Source organism: Eptatretus burgeri, chromosome 8 (assembly GCF_056783735.1).
Source record: "Eptatretus burgeri isolate ZD-2024b chromosome 8, Ebu_testis_v1, whole genome shotgun sequence".
Taxonomy (NCBI): Eukaryota; Metazoa; Chordata; class Myxini; order Myxiniformes; family Myxinidae; genus Eptatretus; species Eptatretus burgeri.
Genome location: NC_140968.1, coordinates 97,327,153 through 97,351,592, shown reverse-complemented (window position 1 = coordinate 97,351,592; position 24,440 = coordinate 97,327,153). Strand labels below are relative to the sequence as shown.

General features: G+C 43.7%; 1 protein-coding gene across 6 annotated transcripts in view; it reads right to left on the bottom strand.

The window, feature by feature from the left end:
- Positions 1–24,440, bottom strand: part of LOC147022342 (kinesin-like protein KIF9) — a 147,453-nt gene that overhangs the window by 92,097 nt on the left and 30,916 nt on the right. For all 6 annotated transcript variants that reach the window (XR_015061196.1, XM_085893133.1, XM_085893134.1 and 3 more), the window contains exons 4-13: positions 20,964–21,070; positions 20,499–20,714; positions 8,332–8,412; positions 8,006–8,098; positions 7,335–7,464; positions 7,121–7,185; positions 6,576–6,653; positions 6,071–6,139; positions 2,744–2,905; positions 662–717 (exon numbers count right to left, since the gene is read on the bottom strand). Coding sequence is in view for 5 of the 6 variants with exons in the window: in XM_085893133.1 (XP_085749259.1) it covers positions 662–717; positions 2,744–2,905; positions 6,071–6,139; positions 6,576–6,653; positions 7,121–7,185; positions 7,335–7,464; positions 8,006–8,098; positions 8,332–8,412; positions 20,499–20,714; positions 20,964–21,070 (1,057 nt within the window). In the remaining variant the exon portion in view is untranslated. The remainder of the gene's footprint in view (positions 1–661; positions 718–2,743; positions 2,906–6,070; positions 6,140–6,575; positions 6,654–7,120; positions 7,186–7,334; positions 7,465–8,005; positions 8,099–8,331; positions 8,413–20,498; positions 20,715–20,963; positions 21,071–24,440) is intronic.

Sequence of the window (24,440 nt, the reverse complement as noted above, 5' to 3'; positions counted from 1 at the left end):
TCCGGAGTCGACCTGCGGCGAGGTGTGATCGCCCGGTTTACCATCCGCGTGGGTACTTAGGTAGGTCGAGTTTGGCGAACAACCCTATCCCACGCGGGTGGCCGATTGGCACGATCGTGGTGAGGCCGAAAGGCCCACCCGTGACTAGCTCCCGGCGTTGGTCCGAGAGGGTCACGACAGAATTGTCCGTCCGGTGGGCGACGTGCGGCGATTCGAGTCACGTGGCCGATCGCACGCCGACGGGCGCGAATTCGCAACAATATATATATATATATATATATATATATATATATATATATATATATATACATACATATATATATATATATATACATACATATACATGTTGGTGTGTGTGTGTGTGTGTGTGTGTGTGTGTGTGTGTGTGTGTGTGTGTGTGTGTGTGTGTGTGTGTGTGTATATATATATATATATTTTTTTATACATATATGTAAATTACATTATGATACAGCAACAATTATGGTTTGCATTATGTTTATTTATTTTCCATACCATATTCTCACATTCCCTAACCCAATCGCCATGTTAATTCTGAACAAATAACCACAGCATCAGTTTTCTATCTGCAAGGCCCACTCATGGCTTTGGAGCTGTATAGTCAACTCTAAACCTAACCCTAAAACCCAAGGATTTAACTCACTTTGACATCTTCTTGACTTGACCGATGACTTCAGAAATGTGTTTTGAACTTCTTGCCTGCCATGTAATAGTAAATACATTTCAGCTGTTATCAATGACACAAAACAATCAAAGTGAAAGAGGACACATCAGGGCAGTCCATGTTTCATGAATCCAAATTTGAAGATTTTGGGTTGCACATTATTCTGACAAAGTGACCTTAAGAATTGTTTCCTTTACATCCAGCATCGAGACCTGTGGATCATAAAGTCATCTAGAAGTTAGACAACACTTGGCAAGTGGTTGTAGAAGAGTGTGTGCGCATGTACAGTGGGGAGAACAAGTATTTGATACAATGCCGATTTTGCAGGTTTTCCCACTTACAAAGCACGTAGAGGTCTGTAATTTTTATCATAGGTACACTTCAACTGTGAAAGACGGAATCTAAAACAAAAATCCTGAAAAATCACATTGTATGATTTTTAAATAATTAATTTGCATTTTATTGCATGAAATAAGTATTTGATCACCTACCAACCAGTAAGAATTCCGGCTCTCACAGACCTGTTAGTTTTGTCTTTAAGAAGCCCTCCCATTCTCCACTCATTACCTCTATTAATTGCACCTGTTTGAACTCGTTATCTGCATAAAAGACAGCTGTCCAAATTCAATCAATCAGACTTCAACCTCTCCACAATGGGCAAGACCAGAGAGCTGTCGAAGGACATCAGGGACAAAATTGTAGACTTGCACAAGGCTGGGATGGGCGACAGGACAATAGGCAAGCAGCTTGGTGAGAAGGCAACAACTGTTGGCGCAATTATTAGAAAATGAAAGAAGTTCAAGATAACAGTCAATCTCCCTTGGTCTGGGGCTCCATGCAAGATCTCACCTTGTGGAGCCTCAATTATCATGAAAAAGGTGAGGGATCAGCCCAGAACTACACGGCAGGACCTGGTCAATGACCTGAAGAGAGCTGGGACCACAGTATCAACATTAACCATCAGTAACACACTACGCCATCATGGATTAAAATCCTGCAGCGCACGCAAGGTCCCTATGCTCAAGCCAGCGCATGTCCAGGCCCGTCTGAAGTTTGCCCAAGACCATCTGGATGATCCAGAGGAGGAATGGGAGAAGGTCATGTGGTCTGATGAGACCAAAATAGAGCTTTTTGGTTTAAACTCCACTCGCCGTGTTTGGAGGAAGAAGAAGGATGAGTACAACCCCAAGAACACCATCCCAACCGTGAAGCATGGAGGTGGAAACATCATTATTTGGGGATGCTTTTCTGCAAAGGGGACAGGACGACTGCACCGTATTGAGGGGAGGATGGATGGGGCCATGTATCACGAGATCTTGGCCAACAACCTCCTTCCCTCAACAAGAGCATTGAAGATGGGGCGTGGCTGGGTCTTCCAGCATGACAACGACCCGAAACACACAGCCAGGGCAACTAAGGAGTGGCTCCGTTGGAAGCATCTCAAGGTCCTGGAGTGGCCTCGCCAGTCGACAGAGCTGAACCCAAGAGAATCTTTGGAGGGAGCTGAAAGTCTGTGTTACCCAGTGACAGCCCTGAAACCTGTAGGATCTGGAGAAGATCTGTATGCAGGAGTGGGCCAAAATCCCTGCTGCAGTCTGTGCAAACATGGTTAAGAACTACAGGAAACGTCTGATCTCTGTAATTGCAAAAATACTTTTCTGTACCAAATATTAAATTCTGTTTGTCTGATGTATCAAATACTTATTTCATGCAATAAAATACAAATAAATTATTTTAAAATCATACAATGTGATTTTCAAGATTTTTATTTTAGATTGCGTCTTTCACAGTTGAAGTGTACCTATGATAAAAATTACAGACCTCGACGTGCTTTGTAAGTGGGAAAACCTGCAAAATCGGCAGTGTATCAAATACTTGTTCTCCCCACTGTACATGTAAGAGTTATGAGACATGAGTGTGTGTGTGCAAGTGTATGCAACTCAGTGTATGCAGCACATTAAGCGAATGACATTTTCCGAAGGTATGAATGAGCTTTCAATGTAACCTCCTGGAAAATATTACAAGAGTGTTGTGCTCTTGGTCTGGTGACATAATGCATACCGTAGCATGACGAGATGCATTTGCCCCAGGAGACAAAGTCTGGCCGTCCTGTTCTACCTTGGTATTGACCGCATCACCTTGCAGGATGCAGGAAATTTTCTTGCCAATGTTGGTCATCTCGGGCTTCACTGTCATATGTTGGGCACCGGAATGTATTGCGGCCTAAATAATAGCATTTGTTATTGGCTGTTACACACAAAACAGCATCTCTTCTATTAATGCATTCATTTTCATAAAATAATGTCAGTTTACTTTCCTACAAGTATTTTGGTTGTGTGGCTTCGTGTGTTATTATCGACATTGAAGTAAAGTCGGGTCAACATGAGGAGTCAGTCATTTGGGTGTTCTGTGTCTCAACCATTGCCTCATAATGGAGGAACACGTTCAAATTCCAGATACATGCACTTTTAATTGGTCTCTCAATGTTTCTGTAATAAACGCATGCAGAAAGCAGATCACGCTCGAGAGCATATCCCAATGTCATTGTCCTTTATTTACTATATGTACAAGCTTCTCAGTAAGATTGTGACATCATTCGAAATTCTTTTTGCAATAAATCATTCAAACACCCCTTCCCCCTTCTCTCCATTTCCTTCCCCCATTCCCAACTACTAAGCAAGTCTCTGTAATCTCATACAAAGTGGAAGCACTGCCACAATCAAATAACAATGAAAGGTTTTCCAACTGGAGGCATTTTTGAAACAAAGATCTTTATGATAACACATTCCCAGGGAAAGCCCACAGATTACACAGCATACACCATTTGCACATGTATGCTCACTGCACTGCCCGAGTACATGGAGAGATGGCCAAAGCATCTTGTGTATTAAATGTTTAGATGTACACTATAAATTATACATCACATTATAAACGAGATGGCACTTGGTTGAGCTCATACCTCTGCTAGGCTGAACAGTTAACCTTTTTTAATCTCACTGATGGGCTGGATCTGGACCTGGACCAAATTCTAATCGGCTTGTTCTTGTCACCTAGCCAACTCATTCACCAAATTTTGTCATAATCTGTCCACAACATTTTGAGATATCATGCTATGTATTATTTTGGACCCGTCTCTCAATTGTGAAGTATCACTTTAAAATATTTTAAAATTCTCTCTGAATCCAGATCATCAAAATCTAATCAATTGATCCTTGTCACATACCTAACCTGTCCACCAAGTTTGGTCTGAAACGGTCCATAACTTTTTGAGACATGCTGCTCACAGACAATCTGCTCACAGCTGAATCATCCTGAGATATGCTGCTCACAGACAATCTGCTCACAGATGAATCATCCTTCACCATGTTCTTGACAAATGGATAAGTGTATGTGTGGCACCAACTGAAAGAACTCTGCAATTCTGAGTGCTTGGTTCCAACAGTGAAGGGTCCTGGTGGTTCTGTAATGTTGTGGGGTGCGTTTTCCTGGCATGGTTTAGGTGCAGTCATTCCTTCTTAGAAGGCAAGGTCAATGCCAATGGCTACGTTATGGGAATGAGTGATCATCTTCACCCCATGTTGCAGCATTTCTTTCCTGCTGGGACAGGTGTCTTCTTAGATGACAATGCTCCCAACCACAGAGCACGTGTGCTTGCCCAATGGTTTGATGAGCATGATGCTGATGTTGTCCATATGTCATGCCTTCTCATTCACCAGGTATGAATCCAATAGAGTATTTATGGGATATTCTGGAATGACACCTGAGACAGCGTTTTCCACCTCCATCAAACAGGTGAGAGTTGATTGACTTTCTCATGGAAGAATGGTGCCGTATCACTCCTGCAGAATTTCAGACGCTGGTGGACTCTATACCATGGCACATACAGGCCATAGTGGCTGCACGTGGTGGTACAACACCCTATTAAGTGACTTTATATGAGCATTTCCATTTTTGTCCACCACCTGTACCTCCCTCAAAACTCTCAGGTGCGTTATATCTGGGACAAGAGCTTTATCTACTCTTATATTTATTTCCGAGCTCCTCTTGTACTTCCTCCACTCCAATCTGTATCTTTTGTAAAAGCCCTTTCTCACCTCCTTGATAGATATTCTAAGCTATTGGCAATCTCCTGTCTGTTCTTAGTATCAATGATGAAACAAAATAACTGTTAAATATGCCAGCCAGCTTTCATCACGAACCACTCTCCCTGTGCCATGCCTCAATAGGTCCACACTTGTCCTAACCTGTTCTTTACCCATTATATACTTCAAGAATGTCTTGCTGTTATGCTACCCCATCAACATTGCCTGCCCTTGCTATCCCCTCACTGCCTGCCCTCACTACCCCCTCATCACTGCCTGCCCTCACTACCCCCTCATCACTGCCTGCCCTCACTTCCACTCAATGTTTACTACACTCACTACTCCTTTATAACGTATTCAAAAGCTGATCAAACGGAGAGAGGGTGCTGAAGACGTCCCTTGAATGAGACGTCATTTGATTGAGGACCGGCCCTGCGTGGTAGCCAGAATCAACAAGAAACACCGGCCCCAGCAGACTGGTGTGAGGTATGCAGGGGTCCGAACTGTCCCCATCTATCTCTTTCTCTCCTCATCTCATCTTACTTGTCAATCACTCATCTCTCCCTTTCACATCAGATGCATGATGTCAGCCGACTGTGGAGTGATGTCACTGTTATGATTCCGACGGTGAGTACGTCATGTCGGAGATCATTTGGGAATGTATACCGTGCTGTGATGAATTGTTGAACATATATAGCACTTGATTGTTTCCTCTCCTTGTAAATACTTGCATTTTGATTACTGCCATGAAAGCCATTTCCTCAAGACTTATTCTGTCCATACAGGGGGTGGTGCGTGGTAATGATGGTTATGCCATTTCCTAATGATGGTAATGATACAATACATATGTCCGATTGCAAATTTTAATGAGAGAAAGGGTGATCTTAATAAACCTAAATACAATGTCAGCTACTATACTAACAGCCACAATTATTCCCACTGGCACAACATTTAACTGAAGGTGATTTGGCCACAAAGTGATAATTTATCCACGATACTCGCAATAACTTGCCCCTCTTTGTGAAAGACACCATGGGATCTTTAATGCCCACCAGCATTTGCCAGCAGACAGGACACGCAGATTAGTGTCCATTTGAGGGACAGCGCACTTTGTGAGGTAACGCCCTGCCTGTGAAGCATGAGTCCCACGGTTTATGGTCGGGTCGAGAATCAAATACAGACTAGAAAGCTCAAAGACGAATGTGCTACAAATCTGAATGCTATACTCGGCAACAATTTTCAGAAACTGTGGAGATTTAATTTAAAAAAATACATTTCAAAAACAAAAAAACCTTTTCCTCCTTACCAACATGTCGCGCATCTTTAGTTCTTGCTTCAAATTGCTGATTTCATTCCGCAGATCGTTTATCACAACCTTGAATAGAGAAATCGCAAAATCAAGAGGAGATCAAAATTATATTTACATGCATTACACTGCTAGCAAAGGCTAAATTGTAACTTTTAAAACTTGATCGATTCGAATTATTTTTTGTAAAATGGCTAAATTGACAATCGATTGTTGCACTTGAGCATTTAAGAGTCAACCACGAATTGTGGACTTGGTGCTACTATGAGTCATCCCAAAAATTGCAACCTCACCGACATTACAGACACAGTGCCATCGACACACTTTATTCATGTTCATCGCTGAGTTTCATGGACCGTTGATACTTTGGCTAGGAGGACATAATAAACACTTCACTCCATTATAGAATAGATTTCAAAGGATGAGAATAAAAACATTTTAAAAAACGAACAATAAACGAAAACGAGGTACAAGACTAATGGCGAAAAGAAATGCATAATTTTGCCTTTGGGTCTTTCAATTCAACAATGGCTGGCTGAACAGGAACGTTCATTATCAGGGAGGCAAATCGCAGTGTGGACAACTGTAAAAACAGAACAAGAACAGTATAAATGATTGATATCAAACATTCCACCAACATTCCATCCGCCTCACATGAAAAATAAATTCTGTTGAAGTAGTGTGATGGCAGGGATGCAGTTAATTGTGGGTGGAAGGGCTCCTCGGCCAAGCTCGAACCCAAGGGCTCCTCGAATGAGCAAGGGCCAAGGGGCTCTTCCGCCGAATTCTGGCTAAAGGCATCCTGGGTCGAGTGTGGGACCAAAGGCTCCTCGGTCGAGCGCGGGCCCAATGGCTCCTCGACTGAGTGTGGGCCAAATGAGGCTGAACACCACATCGGAGACATTCAAGACAAGTAATCCCATGAATGGAGATGTATGGAAAGATTTCAACAACAAATACTTGGTGAGCGATCTCAAATTGACTTGGCGCAAACATTTGTACACCTGACAGATCAGGGGAGCATGGAACCCACCGCATCTTGAGTCGTACCGTTTCTTTATGATGTTGTGCACTTCCCAAAATGTTCGCGATAAAGATGGTGATGCAATTCCTACCTGCAAGGAAACAACAGCAGCAACATTCCCATTTTTAACCTCTTCTCAGTCCTGTCTACAACTACATTGAAGTATGTGCAACAATAGTTATTATCAAAGTGAACATCACGGCGGTACTGTGCGCTTGGTGCTTGCTGCACTGATTATACCAACGGTTCCTTTGAGTAGCTGTGTGAGTTTGCTCTGTCGATAATGGCGATCACTCCGACCTTCAGCCAAAGCCAGCATCATTTGCTTGAGAAAGCAGAGTGACTGCTCAATGCAGGAATTTTCCGACATCTAACAGAATACAACACAAATGCAGAAACAATGCATACATAGCAAAATCAGATACATTTTCTCCGTGTTCAGCATATAAATTTTCCGTCAGGTGAAAGGTTTATGCTGCTGAAGTTCCCAAAGGAAACCCACAGACGTTCTCATGACATTTTAACGCATTTCATTTGCATACGTCTCTCGAAAGCTGATGTCCTCCCTCCTTTTGCGCAGTTTCACGTAACGATAAGTTAATTGAATGGTTTCTAAGCATTGTGTTTGGCTTTTCTTGACTTGAGATGTGCACGAAGCAGGAAAGAAGAACCACAAAGGAAAAAGGAACTATCAAGCAGACGAGTGCCAAAAAAGAAAGAAGCTGTGTGAGGGTTGTGTGTCCCAAATGAAGGCGGACGATGGCTCAGAGATAGGAACAAAAATAGGCCTTTCAGTAAGATTGTTCAGCATCATTAGACCAGTGTGTGCGGTGTGTGCATTTTTAATGGCAAGCAATCATAGATGTCCCTTTGAGGTTTCGTGGACCAAGCACTCGGTCGAGTGTGCTTACCCTGCTCGTTTGCTTGTAATCCGTGCGGGCCAAGCCAACCAGGCTGAGTTTTGAGATTGTGTACTTGGCATTGGAAATAGTTCTGGAATGTGACTGCATCCATATGATAATTAAAACATTTCAAATCATGTTTCGCTTTATGTTTGCATGTAACATGCACTGAAACATACACTAGAATGATATCAATAGGCACTTCTCTTCTTTACACAGCAAGCAGCAGTTCAATAAAGGCTGTAATAAAACGCAACGCAAGTTCAAATAGATGGGAGTACTTTCACTGTATCATCGGCAAGCAATTTTAACATCAAAAACATGAACACGCTTACCTCACAACAGATGATGAACAAGCAGTGAGAGTTACGAGACTTTTTCCCATGTTTCAATCCACCTCTCCTTTTGATCTCTCCCTGTGTTAAATGCATGTTGTTAATTTTTTTTTTTAAAGAACAAGGTTGGGGGTCTTTTAAAAACTAATGAAAAATATATGATTAATCGTAAAACTTCCATTAAGTTTTACGGCAAACATGACGCATTATATGGTACCTCAAAGTAACTTTTTAAGTGATCCAAGGCTTATGGACAGGTTGTCCTCATATAATCACAAACTATGCAAGAACATCAAGAAGTTTTATTGTACCTTTATTGGATTACAGGGACAATAGTAGACAATGGATAAATCATGTGAAAGCAAGTTAATTAGACTTCTAAATTACTTTACAAGTGAATTGGAAATACTGAAGTGAGGATGAGACAATGGACGCAGGAAGACTGCACCACAATCAAGATGAGGGCGAAGTCGATGACACACCATCACAAATCCCCACGCAACCCACCGAAAGCAGAGTTGAAAGATGGCATAAAGTTCCACTGGGATTGACCCAGTATTAAAATATTTTTAGTGTTGTGACCCCTGTGACCTTAAGTCCCCACTCTCTGGGGCATGAACTGGAGGTCAAATTAAAAAAAAAGTTTCATATTTCATGTATCCCCCAACGATGATTGCATACACAGAAGTTTCATTTAAAATGTGTCTGTAATTTCAATTTGGGGGATTTGACCTTTTGACCCTACCCAGGAGGCAGGCAACAGCAAGGAGATAGCGTGACGGACAGACAGACTACAATATCCCCCCCCCCAATATTTTCAAAAAGCTCGGGTATAAAAACAAGGGGATGAATGGATGCAGTTGGCCAACCAACCTGGACTTTGGGATGGTGAGCATCTCTGTACAAAGGGGAATCTGTCTAACACCATTACACGGAGCATTCCCCATGTTGGAAAAGGGCACCAGACTGGTTTTTCCCAATGAAGTTTGACATTTTGACATCTATGGTGGGTGAAGTAGAGAGAGAGAGAGACTGGACTGGTATTTCAGTTGATTGTCGGGAAGACTGCAAAGTGGCCAAAAGCAACAAATGCTTGAAAGGATGGAAGACCCATCAACTTTCCACGAATAAACTGCAATAGAAATACCATATTTTTGGTGTACAAGCCGATGTAGAGTTTACGTCGAATTGGCTAATTCCCCCATTTTCTCTTTCATTCATAGATAAGTCGATTTGGGGTACAAGACGAAGCTCGATCAACTTCGGTAGTTCGCAAAACTGCCAGTCAGAACAATAGACGTGTTAATTCCTCCCTAACACTGTCACAATGCATTGCTGCCTACAGTACTTCCAGTCATGAATATTGTGACGTCCACGGGACTTGAACAGTCCCGCCAACGTAGAATGAGCCGGAACGATGGAGGCGGTTTATTTATTTATAAACCAAACATGGCGGTTCTAATCGCTCTACCGCAAACGGGACGAGGAAGGTGGCACGAGTCGCTTTTCACTGAGTTGATGATGTTTATTTGTTTTTATGATTAACCAGAAATAACAAGACTCGGCAAGAAAAGGGATCCGGGGCGATTGGACGGGATGGTGTGGGATCAGGCATGGGGAAAAACACAGACAATTCCAATGAATATACAGATCTCAAACCCTCTAAGGCGACAAGTACACACACACACACACACAGACACACACACACACACACACACACACACACACACACACACACACACACACACACACACACACACACACACACACACACACACAAAACGTAGCTACTTCTGGTGGTCAGGCTGGACCGTGGTGTGGACGCAACTGTCCCTGGATCAGCGTCGGACGAGCTGGCCTTGCTCTCGTCAGGGGGGGCAGGAGAAACCGTGGTGCTGTCGACCTCCTGGTCCTGGCCCAAGTCCGCTCACAGCCGCCAGGGAACCAGTTCTGGCGCCAAATTGCGAGCAGGAGAGGGAGGCAGGTCCGCCCGCCGTTCGACCCAGAGCCAACCAAGGTGAGGCACGAGGCTCAGCAAGGCTCCAAGACACGATGAAGAACACGATCGAATCAGCACAACAACAAGTCCGCTTCCCGCGCAACAGCCTCCACACCAAAAAAAACACGATCTTTTTGTCCCGATCTTCTTCCTCTTCCTTTTCGACCCCGAACAGAACCTTTTTATCCTCCTGTCCTCGTCACTTCCAATCGGCCGTTTATTGGCCCACCGCCGTCGCCTTCCGCCAATCGTGATCACGGGGCGGAGCCATCCGCTGCACTGTCCTGTGACGTCACGGCCAGCCTCCAGGGACTACTAAAAGGGGTTTACGCAGACACACTTACCCTATCCCGTGTCCCTATCTAATTACGTGACAATTATCATTTCCCCCTTGAAGAAATGAACATTTACTAGACAACTTATCACCACTGAATTGCTACTTATTACATCGAGATCCTGGTAAACTCGAACAGCATGGCATACCTAATTAAACATCCTAATTACCCTTTGAATGCCTACCCCCCCTCAAACGTAACACTGCCCCCTCCTCTGGTACCGCAGCTCCTGCAAGGTATATCACAGGCGCTACCGTACCAGCCTTAACACTTACTGACTCACACCTAATTAACCCAACGAAATAAAGTAGGAGGGGCAATGGGCAGCGAGTCGCAGCTAACTTACCTATCCTGCTTAATGTACTACCCCCTTATGGCCTTATCCTCGCCGAAACAATCATTCGTTTTTTTTATTTTTTATTTTTTTTATTTTATCACATGATAGCACTGAGCGAAGTTGCACTCCATCTTCTGGATCATCGCTCTTGCCCAACACTCTGCCAGTGATCTGGGGAGGGGAAACAAAAAGGTTCCACAAAAACACAACACTTATACTTTACATTCCTACTCTAAGCCTTAACGACACTATTCACAGGATATTTACACTTGACCGCCTCCCCCAGTGGATGCTAATAGACCCAGCGTTACCTGGGGAGCCAATTTTCAAATTTGCTTGCCCCAAAATTATGCGGACATCATGCCCTTGCTGCACCTGTCAAGTTGTGCGGGATCGAGTGGGACTCACACATCTTCACAACACTCACACCATGGTCATCATCACATTTCTAGGTCATGGTCCTCATTTTAATCATGCAGGCTGAATCCCGTCGTGGCCGTGGGGTGGGTTACCACAAGATGATGGGGGCATCTCAGGTGCAACCATGCCCACAGGTAAGCTTTAATCCAACCCGGACGTTTCTCTGCCCCGCTCCCTTTGATTCCCTACCCCCTGGTAGCCATCAGCTCTAATCTCGTACAACACTCTGGAAGGGGTCTCACTGGCTCTTCTGGCCTTCCTGGGTCGCCAAGGTCCTACCCGCCTTGGTCGCCCAACCAGACCCTCTCCCAGTTGCCTCCAGACACTGTCACCATTAGCCACCAGGTGGTGAATCTCCTTGAAGGGGGTCGCAATTCACGCTCACCGTGAGCTTCAGCAATCCCTGCGGACAAGCACATCATCCCCACCCTCAAAACCCACATGACTCCCCCACCCCATCAGCCTTACATGTGACACCTGCATTTCTAACACTTCGCCGACCATGACCTTCCCTGTCACCACACCATGTCCAATAAAAAATCAACGTGTGCACCATACATTTCACTTCTTAACTTGAAACAACTCACACAGCACTTCTCACCCGATCCACGCACCAGCCATTGGACAGCCACTCGTGCCCGCTTTGTTTCCAATTACCCACTGTCCCGATTGTCACTCTAAAACCCAGCAGAACTCACAAACCCTCACCAATTTTCCCACAATTCATTTTTTTCCACCAAAGGAGGGCACTTCGCCACAATCTCAGCAGCCGAGCATGGCCGTATATGCTCAGCCCAATCTAGTCTCCCCGACCCCCGACAGTGATCTCCGGACCCGACCTATGAAAGGGCATCTCGGATAGACCTGGCGGTTCAGCAGGAGGATTCACCCTCTCCGAGTCTAAAAGTCTATTGGAGGGTCCCTCCATCGCCGGGTACCGGCAATATCGTTGCATGTGTCCTCTTTGCCCGCACCGGAAACAACTCCCCATAAAAGGCCCCCGTGGGTATCGGTGTAATGTCTCTTCCGGTTCCGGACCCCCTTGGCTATAATCAAATTGCTCTATTGGCTGGGCTGGACCCCGCCGCTTTGGCGCACTAACTACCGGATTACCCTTTATCAAACTTGACAGTTTCTGGCAAATTTCCTGAAACATTTGGGTAATGCCAATTCCTCCCAGCCCCCCTCCCTGATCCTGGATCTCCGCCTGTCGGATCGTCACCGATGGCCTCTCTGGAACCCGACCCGGCCGACTCCACGAGGCCAGCCTGGCCGCGCACTCGGCCGCTCGGTGAACGGTGGGTGGATCCTGTAACTCCACTAGCGCTCGGACCTCAGAGTCAGGAAGAGCAGCTAAAAATTTCTCTAGTGCCAGTCTGTCCCATGCCTCCACTGTAAGGTCCCGATACGCGATCCTGACTGATTGGTAAATGTCCTATGCCAGCTCCTGCACTGTCTCACCCAGCTTTAATCTGCGGTGCTGGAGCTGGGCCCGCACCAGATCACAGTTCGCTGCAAACCCAAACCGACGGCTCAACGCCTCGCAAATGTGGGAGCTGGTCAACATCCCTCCGCGATCACGTTCAACACATCTGCAGCTGGTCCCTGCAACGTTGCCACCAAATTCCCTGTACGTTCCCGCTCATTCCACCCATTTAGTCGGAAAATGCACTCAAATTGCGTCAGAAAAGCTTCAACGCTCCCTGACCCGTCAAAATTTACCAGGGGGATCACTTTTACGGTGGCCCGCTTCTCAGTTTCTCCCTTGTCCGAATCCAGCCCAGGGATCAAACACCCTTGTGGCTGCGTATCCAATTTCGGAGCCCACTGTGGCCAAAGACGTTTTGTGGTGAGGGTCTCATGGGTCAATTTTGCCTCCTGTTCCAAACGTTGAATGGGCCGATTCACCTCTTCCCGCAGGATCTTCTGGGCCCGCACAACCTCCTCCAAGGCTCCGTCGCGAGTTTGTAGCTGCTCCTCAACCAACCCGGACACTCTACTTACAAAAGACGGCTCTACCAGGCCTTTATCCAAAACTTCATCTTGGCTCATAATTTTATCTTGTTCGTCCAAACGAGCCTCCAATCCTTTTATCTCCTCCGCCAAATTCATCCCTTGCTTCCTCAGCTCTCCCCACTCTTCTATTTGCAGCTGCATACGAGCATCCACACAGGCACGATGACGTTCCAGGGTTTCATCCACTTTATCAATCCGAATGTTCGTTGCATCAATTTTATCTACCAATTTTTTCCGTATATTTTCCCCCTCGAATGTAATTTCTACCTTTGTTTCCTCCAATCTATCCTCGAATTTGCTTTGTATTTCTCCCAATTTAACATCCACACACTCCTGCATCTCAGTTTTCATTTTCTCCATCTTTTCCCCCAATTCATCCCTCATTAAATCAATCCATGCACCCAACTGTTCCCCCATTACCCTCAATTGATCTGTCATTTCTGCCCTCTGTGTCACGAATTGATTTTCCATTTGTGCCGTCATTTCTGCCCTCTGTGCCACGAATTGATTTGCCATTTGTAGTCATGTCCCCTATTAAACGTTCCAACATTGTCCGGATCGACATCGCGCCAGTTTCCGGCGCTGCCGGCTCCGTTACGGGCGATGAAGCACGGTCCACGCTCGGAATGGGGGAGGTTCCAACCCTACCCCCGTCTCTCCCTTCTTCCCCCGACTCGCTGCCAGACACGTGGCCTTCCTCCTCAAACATCTGCACATCTGCCATGTGCAGAAGTCCCGTTTGCCGCCAATTAATTTAAATTTGAAAAATCCCACCAAAATTTTCCCGCGCTCGCGCGCTTTTCTATAGTAATTTTATATTCCAATTCGTAGCGAGATTTTAATCTTGGTATATTCTCCCGATACCAAATATAATTTAGAGGGGTTCAAACATCCAACACCCTGACACCAATGTGACGTCCACGGGACTTGAACAGTCCGGCCAACGTAGAATGAGCCGAAACGATGGAGGCGGTTTATTTATTTATAACCCAAACATGGCGGTTCTAATCGCTCTACCGCAAACGGGACGAGGAAGGTGGCACGAGTCGCTTTTCACTGAGTTGATGATGTTTATTTGTTTTTATGATTAACCAGAAATAACAAGACTCGGCAAGAAAAGGGATCCGGGGCGATTCGACGGGATGGTGTGGGATCAGGCGTGGGGAAAAACACAGACAATTCCAATGAATATACAGATCTCAAACCCTCTAAGGCGCCAAGTACACACACACACACACACACACACACACACACACACACACACACACACACACACACACACACACACACACACACACACACACACACACACACACACACACACACACACACACACACACACACAAAACGTAGCTACTTCTGGTGGTCAGGCTGGACCGTGGTGTGGACGCAACTGTCCCTGGATCAGCGTCGGACGAGCTGGCCTTGCTCTCGTCGGGGGGGGGGGGGGCAGGAGAAACCGTGGTGCTGTCGACCTCCTGGTCCTGGCCCAAGTCTGCTCACAGCCACCAGGGAACCAGTTCTGGCACCAAATTGCGAGCAGGAGAGGGAGGCAGGTCCGCCCGCGGTTCGACCCCGTACTCCGAATCAGCAGAACCTCAGAGCTAACCAAGGTGAGGCACGAGGCTCAGCAAGGCTCCAAGACACGATGAAGAACACAATCGAATCAGCACAACAACAAGTCCGCTTCCCGCGCAACAGCCTCCACACCAAAAAAACACGATCTTTTTGTCCCGATCTTCTTCCTCTTCCTTTTCGACCCCGAACAGAACCTTTTTATCCTCCTGTCCTCGTCACTTCCAATCGAGCCGTTTATTGGCCCACCGCCGTCGCCTTCCGCCAATCGTGATCACGGGGCGGAGCCATCCGCTGCACTGTCCTGTGACGTCACGGCCAGCCTCCAGGGACTACTAAAAGGGATTTACGCAGACACACTTACCCTATCCCGTGTCCCTATCTAATTATGTGACAATTATCATTTCCCCCTTGAAGAAATGAACATTTACTAGACAACTTATCACCACTGAATTGCTACTTATTACATCGAGATCGTGGTAAACTCGAACAGCATACCTAATTAAACATCCTAATTACCCTTTGAATGCCTACCCCCCCCTCAAACGTAACAATATTAATGAGCTGTTTGGTGCATATTATTATCCCCACACTTTTTGAAAAAAACGGATATTGAAATCGGCTCTGTCTATCAGTCTGTCATCACGCTATCTCCTCCTCAAAAATTTCAAAATGGGGAAAAATAAATTTCACTCAAAATTTGATATTGGGTCATTATCTGGAAATTTTTGCCATCTTTCGTCTTTGCTTTTGGTAGAAAGCGTGGGGATTTGCAATAGAACGCCATCTACTTCGCTATCATTTAAATTACTTTGTGGGAAGACCTTTCGGATAAATTAGAAATGCAAATATTTTTCAACATGTTTGTTATCATATAGATTATAGAGGAACAGTTTCTAAAGCAAGCCACGGAATCGTTATTGATTGAATAATTTAGCATGCGTCAGTGAGCGGATGAACGTTTAATTGCTCACCCAATTAGCAAACGTTCTGGACAATGATTTCTGTACAATAACTCGCCAATTTAGGTCAGGTCAATTTGCGTCGACAGCTCGATTAGAGATTTATAAATTCCAGATTCATTGCGTCACTAACCCAAAAGCCTGATCAGAGCGAGGGCATAGTGCAGTATCGATCCAGGCTTACCCCCCCCCCCATTTGCCTTCCCAGTCCACAAATCATTCGGGCAGTCTGTCCAAGAGACGATGGACTGCCTCTCCCTCCCTGTCACCCGTCCACTCCACACTGTTGGGGTACACCTTGGGGTTTCCTTCCCTTCACTGTATCTTGTTCATGGTGCCAAGCCCAGCTCGTTCTCCAACGACTGCAACCCAAGATTTGCGCTTCACGAGTATGAACGATCATACCAGTCGGCTACCAATCAAATGGATCTTTGTCAGTTGAGGTCTGTGACTTCTGAATGACGTTACAGTTATCACATCAACAGCGTAACGTTTTTGAAACTTGTATTTCAAATAAACAGATACAAAGTCAAATGAGGAAGTGCACCATTAGATACAATGTCCAACTCCGATTCCCACGTTGAGTTGTTTCTGCCCAGTGTCCCTGTCATGCAGACTGAACTCACGTGTGTTCACCTTGTCCTCCAGAGCTGTCGAAACATCGAGTCCTGTTGCGTCGTTCTCTCTTGTACGCTGGCCCGTTCAGGACGATTGAAGAGTTCAAAATAATTATTTCCCAATACATAATCTTAATGAGTTTTAAGCAACCTCATTATAATCGGCTCCACGTGTTAACAACCATTCTGGACATTAACACCTCGTTCACTCATCAGAGTTAATTAAGCACAGGGAGGATCGAAACACATGGCTCGTCACATGTCACCTTCACATCCCTCTCACGAGAGGGAATGATTCACGTTACTTAATTTAGAATGGGAATGATTCGCAGCTCGGTTTATATAGTAACACAGAATGATCCAGTGCCTTCCAGCAAATGCGATTCTCGTCCATACTGCAAGTTTCGTCTCAGAACGTTCCAGCATCTTCACGAATCTCAAGGCCCTGTCACCACACCTTGACGATTTAGCCAACGTATGCCTGACGTATGCAAAATTGGGCTAAAACGCCGGCACACGTCGAATACGTTATGGGTAAGTTTGTATACGTTAAGAGCACGCTGAAAAACACTGCCATACGTCGTAGTACGCTGGCTTTCATCGTTGTACTTTGCGGTTGTCCTCAAATTTTAGCATGCTTGAAATTTTACGACGTATGCCAGCGTATGACTCACATTCCGCTACGCTGGCCATAAGTTGTAGGTACGTTATGCGATCGTTGACACACGTCGAGGCAAGTTATGCGATCGTTGACACACGTCGAGGCACGTTACTTGTAAGTTACTCATAAGTCGAAACACGTCGAGGTAATGCTTCGCGTACCCAAAACTTATTTCTAACCTATGAGTAACGCGCTTTGAACCTATGTGTAACGCACCTCCAACGCATATTGATGTATTTGATTGACGTCTTTTGGACGACCACAGAACCGACTGAACGTGTTTCTAATTTACAGCTACCATATAATGGCGTATTGGCAGCATTTAAAAAAAACAATAACTTCCGATATTTTGTCATGTGCCGTTTCGTCACGTCCGGTTGCCTCTTCAGTTTGCTCATGTCTTATTCTTAGTTCCTCCTCTGTGACTATTTTCTGTTTGAGGATATTGTCACGTCGACGTTGAAACTTAAAAGCAAATGTCCGAATAAATTTTAAAATTCGTGATAGACTAAAAAAACAACAACAACAACCACTTCAGATATTTCGTCACGTGCCTTCACGGAGCCAAGGAGAAAAAAAGAAAATGTGCCTTGACGGAGAAAATAAGTTTCGGGTATGCTAAACATTACCTCGACATGTTTCGACTTATGAGTAACTTACAAGGAACTTGTGTCGACGTGTGTCAATGATCGCATATCGTGCCTACAACTTTTCCCAGCGTAGCAGAACGTGCGAGCCATATGGCGAGTATGTCGTAAAATTTTCAGCATGCTTGAAATTTCACGACGTACCACGAAATATGACAGCGTACTTCATCGTTTTTCAGCATGCTCTTAACGTATACAAAACTTACCCATACCGTATTTGACGTGTGCCAGCGTTTTAGACACATTTTTCATAAGTCAGCATACGCTGGCTAAATCGTCAAGGTGTGACTGCATGGTTGACATTTCCAATTCTCAGGCGGTTATGATTTAAATCGGCGTGCGGCAGGTTTTTAACAGGCTACGCCACGAGTTCGTCGGCGATACGTGCAGTGCGCTATGCCTAAGTTAAACTACCTTTGGGCATAGGTTGTGAACGCCGACAACAGGCTAAGCATTCGTTGGTATAAGTTATCTATAAGACAACAAAACGTTCTGTGCCGTTGCTAATATGTTACGCATACGACCAACACGTTATGAATACGACCAAAACTTTTTCAAAAAACATCAAAATTTCAGCGTACGCCAACGTTTTACATATAATACATTTTTATACGTTGCCATTGCTGGCTAAATCGTCAAGGTGTGACAGCACCTTCACCAGGCAGTTTACAGTACAATACTGCCAGCCACAGTCAAAATTAGCTCATTACATCAAGCAGTTTATTTTACAATTTACTGATCCGTGCTACAACAACAAATAACATATAACCGTCAATTTTGATCATTCATGCAAAGGCATTTATGAATGCTTATCTACAAATACCACATCCAGCTTTTAACTGACACACACCCACTCCTCCCCTGTCCCAACAAGCAATCTCGGCCCTACATTTTGGTGAGTACCCCTGTAACTGTTCATTTCTTGGTGAATTTTTTTTTTCGTCAAGTGTGTTGGTTTATAGAATTTGTCTGACTGTCTGTTTATCACACGATTTTTGGCCACAGTTTTCAAGCAATCGTTCTGAAAGTTTTTTTGTGTCTGTCGATGACGGCCAAGGATGGCAACATTTAATTTTGGTGAAGATCCAAATCCGGATCCGGAGCTGAGAATTTTAAGTGATTCTTCATTATTGAGAGATAGAGACAAAAATGATATATCGCACAATATCTCAAAAGGTTATGGATGGATTCCACAGAAACTTAGTGGATAGGTTGGGAATGTCACGAGGAAGAATTGATTCAATTTTGGTGAAGATCCAAATCCAGATCTGGATGCGAGAATAATTTAATATTTAACTGATTCTTCACCATTGGGAGAGGGGCAAACGATATTGCCAAAATAATACAAACGATATTGCATGACATCTCAAAAAGTTGGGAATAGATTCAAATGAAACCTGGTGGACATGTTGGGTGTGTGACAAGGAAGAACTGATTCAATTTTGGTGAAGATCTGAATCCAGATCCGGATTAGAGAATTTTTCAAGTGATTCTTCACCATTGAGAAATAGGGCTGAAAACGATATATAGCACAATTTCTCAAAAGGATAGAGATCGATTCCAAAGAAAGTTTGTGGACAGGTTGGGCGTGTGACAAGGAAGAATTGATTCAATTTTGGTGAAGATTTAAATTTGGATATGGATACGAGAATTTTTGATGTGATTCTTCACCAATGAGAGATGGGGCCAAAAACTATGTATAGCATGATATCTCAAAAAGTTGTGGATGAGTTATGACAAAACTAGGTGTTTGAGTTGGTTAGGTGACAAGAACAAGCCGATTCAATTTTGGTAAAGGTCCGGATTCAGAACTGATCTTTGTGGGATACAAAATGTAAACTGTTCAGCCTGGCGTCGTAGGTATGCGCTCTACCAAGTGCCGTTCCGTTTCACCAAGTGTCACTATGATTGATTTTTCATTTAATTGTCCGTTTGTGTATTTCATGTGTGTTCTTTATTGATTTGTTTAATAATATTTGTCTCTATTATGTAGTTAAGTGAGTCACAGTTTCTGGGAACCCATCCATGAGGTTAAATGGAAACTTGCTGTGGTGTACCATATTTTAAATTAATTACACAATTTATTTCAGAAAATATCACACTTTGCAAATTCGTTTTTATTGATGCAATTCAATGCTTAAACCATAGATTAGTCAATTCTGAGTACAAGTCAAGTCCTTGACTTCCAGGGAAAAAGTATCCACGTAAACACCAAAAAAATATAGTACGACTCAACTTCTGCAATGTCTCGACCAAGACAATTAGAATGTTTTTGTTTACAGTTTTGAGGCTTTTCGAGGACCTGTGACAATGTTAAACTACTGGTAAAACCAGTCAGAAATTCTAACACTTCCCGGTTAAAAATAGTGCACCCATAAAGTATACCAGTATCCAATGGAGTATATCGTAGCCAACAATTGTAAGCAAGCTTATTTATCTCCTCCATAATCCAATATTGCTTTGCTTCCACATATACATAATTCATTGTCACTATTTCCCCAAATAATTGCTGAAAAAACAAAGGCAATAATTAAATTTGAAATTAACTTTTAAAATCATCAAACATCATATGAAAATAATAGAGCAACATATTCATACCTGGAACATCAAAGTGAAGGCCTCTTCCACATCCCCAACCAAATGAGTGCTGATGCTTTTCCTTCTTGATGCTCCTGGGATTGCAAACTGACCTCGAGCTGGACCATCATTTGAGCATGATGCCAGCAAGTCAGTTACAGTTTCGTTGTGGATTTCCAGGTATGAGATCTTCGTGGTAATGTTCTCCTCAATGTGGTCTTCAATTTCTTTAAACACCTGGAAGGAGGACATACATGCCTTTTTCCCCCCCTTTGTTAGATCTTATACTAGTATAGTGACAAAGATGTATCTGGAACTGGAGTCAAGATCCCAGGGTAGACTCTCGAGTTACAACTTTTTTATGATTCACTGCTGCAGAGTTATGACTGCATGGTAGTGTTGGATGGACATTAAAATGTTATAGTAGTGTTGGATAAATATGAATGTGTGGTGTAGCTGAGTAACGAGCCAGTTAAGAAATGGTACCTGTTCTATGGCTCTTGGGATGAGTCCCCTCTCTTCATATTTGCCAGAATCTTGTATTAATGCTTGAACATTGTCAGCCCCAGTCAGTCCATAGCTCAAAACTGTAACTAATGAAATGTAATATATTAACCACTATTTAACGTATCAGAAAGGAAACTTCAAGCTTTCAGACGTGACTACAAAAGCAAAAGACATGTCACTTGTTTTTTTTTTTTAGTAATAATCAGTTGTCTCATGTATACTTGTACAAGTTATACTTGTACATCTCGATATGCCTTCCTATACCACAACGGATTGGAGGATCTTCTTGTCATTTAATTGAACACTGCATCGATGTGATGGCTCGTTCGATTCTCATGAAAAATGCAGGGCTAATTCAAGTTTACAACACTTGCAGTAAAGAAATACATTTGTCATGGTTTCAGAATACCAAGAAACTTTGAGGTTCAAAGCACCAAGTTATTAAATCCTAATTCATTACAACAGGAACGAATATAACTAGCACAGCACTCGATATAGCACAGCACATACTTCCACCAGAATGAACAGTTTACATTTTGTATCCCAACTGAGAGGCCGGATCTGCACCCGAACCTTAACCAAAATCTAATCAGCTTGTTCTTGTCACCGACCCAACTCATCCACAAAGTTTTGTCATAATCCGTCCATAACTTTTTGAAATATCGTGCGATACATCGTTTTTGGTTCGATCACTCAACAGTGAAAAATCACTTTAAAATTTTTTTGTTTTTTTTAATTCTCACATTCAAATCCAGATATTCGCCAAAATTGACTCAATTCAGCTCTGTTACATAGCCAATATGTCCTCCAAGTTTCAGCTGAATCCATCCATAAATTTTTGAGATATCGTGCTGTACAGTAAACCCTTAAATATCATGGGTTTTGACCAATCACGGGCAACCTATTGTGTTCTGATGAAGTTATCGCAGGACTTCATTTCGACCAATCGTGGGTTTTGAGCCGAGATGAGTCATCGTTTGCATCCGCATGTACGATTATCTCACATTACGAGCCTTTTGTTGTTTCCCACGCACAGTTAATAATGGCATCCAAACGTAAAGTGATGGACAAAATGAATTGTGCCAAAAGCAGGGAATGGTTATGACATTGTGCGGAAAAAATTGAGTTGTTAGATAGGATGGCTGGAGGTGAAAGTGGGGCATCTGTGGGCTGCCATCACAGGAAAAATAAATTGCCTGTCCAGTATATCCGTAAAAGTGAGTCAAATATCCATGCAAGTTTTGCCACCAGTGCTTCACACTCGTGAGTCAATGCGCAAGCATGTCATTCCATTCCCATGATCCTTATATTGAAAGGATGGGAAAAAACCTTAACGTTTGGATTGAGGACCAAACAGAAGAAAAAAAAATGTACCTTTGAATGGACCGGTGATACGGGAGATATCATTGAGCATTTACTAACGTTTCCATGAGGCACCCAGGGCCAAATACTACAGTTCAACCATGGCTATCCACAAGTTCCACGGCAGCAAGGGCTGGTTTGAGAACTCCAAAAGAAGATTCGGCCTCCATAATGTCAAATTAGTCAAGGAAGCAGCATTGGCAGAACTACCCACTGCAGCTCATGAAACTAATCAAGGCGAAGGGATTTATGCCGGAGCAGGTCTTTGACATTGACGAGGTCTTTAACCTTAACAAAGGGATTATTCTGGAAGAAGATGCCATGTATGATACCTTCCTGCTAAAGCAACAAAGATCTGCTCCAGGGTTCAAGGTGACTAAGGATTGTCTTACCTTTCTCCTATGTGGCAATGCAGCAAGCGACTTCATCATAAAGCCAATGCTGCTCTTCCGATCACTGAATCCCCCTCCCACCTCCCCGCTCCCCATTCCAATGACATCATCATCCCGAGCTAAGTCTTGTGGCTGAAATTTATGGCAGAGAATGAAATATTTTTACCCTCACTCACCTTGCTGTTTTGCAATAAATATAAAAGGTAAAAGTTGTGTTTTTGTTTATTTTATACTGTATATAGTTTATTTACACATTTATTATCTTGCCAAAACGAAGTTTTTGCAAGAAATGTTCGTCAGCTTGTATGTTTTTTTTGTTTTGTTTTGTTTTGTTTTTTTGTTTGTCTGTAATCATGTATTGATCACTCTGCAGAGCACAGTTATCATTGGAAATTTTTGTAACTTCGCATATCAGAGTCCTATAGAGGTCCCTTTCAGCGCATAAAATTTAAGGTCAAGGTCAAAGGTCAAGGTCACTTTGTCGCAAATCAGGGGAATCGACGAAACCCTTATTTTTTGAGTAATTTTGATCGGATCGTCTTCAAACTTCATGGGAATATAGTTCATGGTCTGGTGCTCAGCTGATTATTTTTTGGTGGCGATCGGCATTGACCTTTATGGTTAGCACTGGAGGTCGAAAGTTTTTGACCCCAAGGTCAAATTTTGAAATCTTAGGTACCATATCGTGTAATACCTCAAATTGAACACCTCGATGAGTGCTTTCTAGATATGTCAAGCTTGAGACATTATGACGTCATTTGGTGACGTTATGAGGCAAACGCATATTTTTCATGGTTACTCTGCAGAACGATTCTCATCGGAATCTCTCGTAGGCAGATATTCCTCAAGGAGTCGCTCCTGGTGGATAGTAGCTCTGTTCACCTCAGTGTGACCTTAAAGAAGTCACACGTGGTCACCTTTTGGCAAGATACGGGTCACCCTGCGGGCGACATTGGTTTTTTTCAATGTTAACAAGCTTTATATTGGGTGGTCGCTAGACTACCGTTATTCTCAGGTTTTCCGTCTATCTGTATGTATGTATGTAATGGACAGCTCTGGAGGCCAGAGGAGTCAACCAATTTTGATGAAACTTGACTGGTAGGTTCATACCAGGATCTAGTTGTGTGCTTTTGAGCACCGCTGCTATGGACGCCACCGTTGCCTAGTAACGGGACTTTGAAATTTTTGAAAAATCCCCCCCCCCCCCAAAAAAAAATCGAAAATCAAAAATCGGCTTCTGCGCTTTTATGCGCACTATAATCAACCACTTTGTCAAAAATTTTCAGCCCGATCCGTCAAAAACTGTATGACTAGTATGCAATTATATAGCGACCACCCATGTCGCCTACCGGATTGTTTATCTAACACGCTTATTACCTCTGCCACCGAAGGTGAAAGAGGTTATGTTTTCACCCCCCCCCCTCCCTGTTTGTCTGACTGTGTATATGATAGCTCAAAAAGTTGTGGACGGACCTGGATGACATTTGGTGGGCAGGTTGGGTATGTGACAAGGATGAACTGATTAGATTTTGGTGAAGAGCTTGATTCGGATCCGACTACTACAATTTTTTAAGTGATTCTTCACCATTGAGAGATAGGGCTAAACTAATATATAGCACAATATCTCAAAAAGTTGCGAATGGATTCAAATTAAACTTGGTGGACAGGTTTGGTGCGTGACCATGACAAATTTATTCGATTT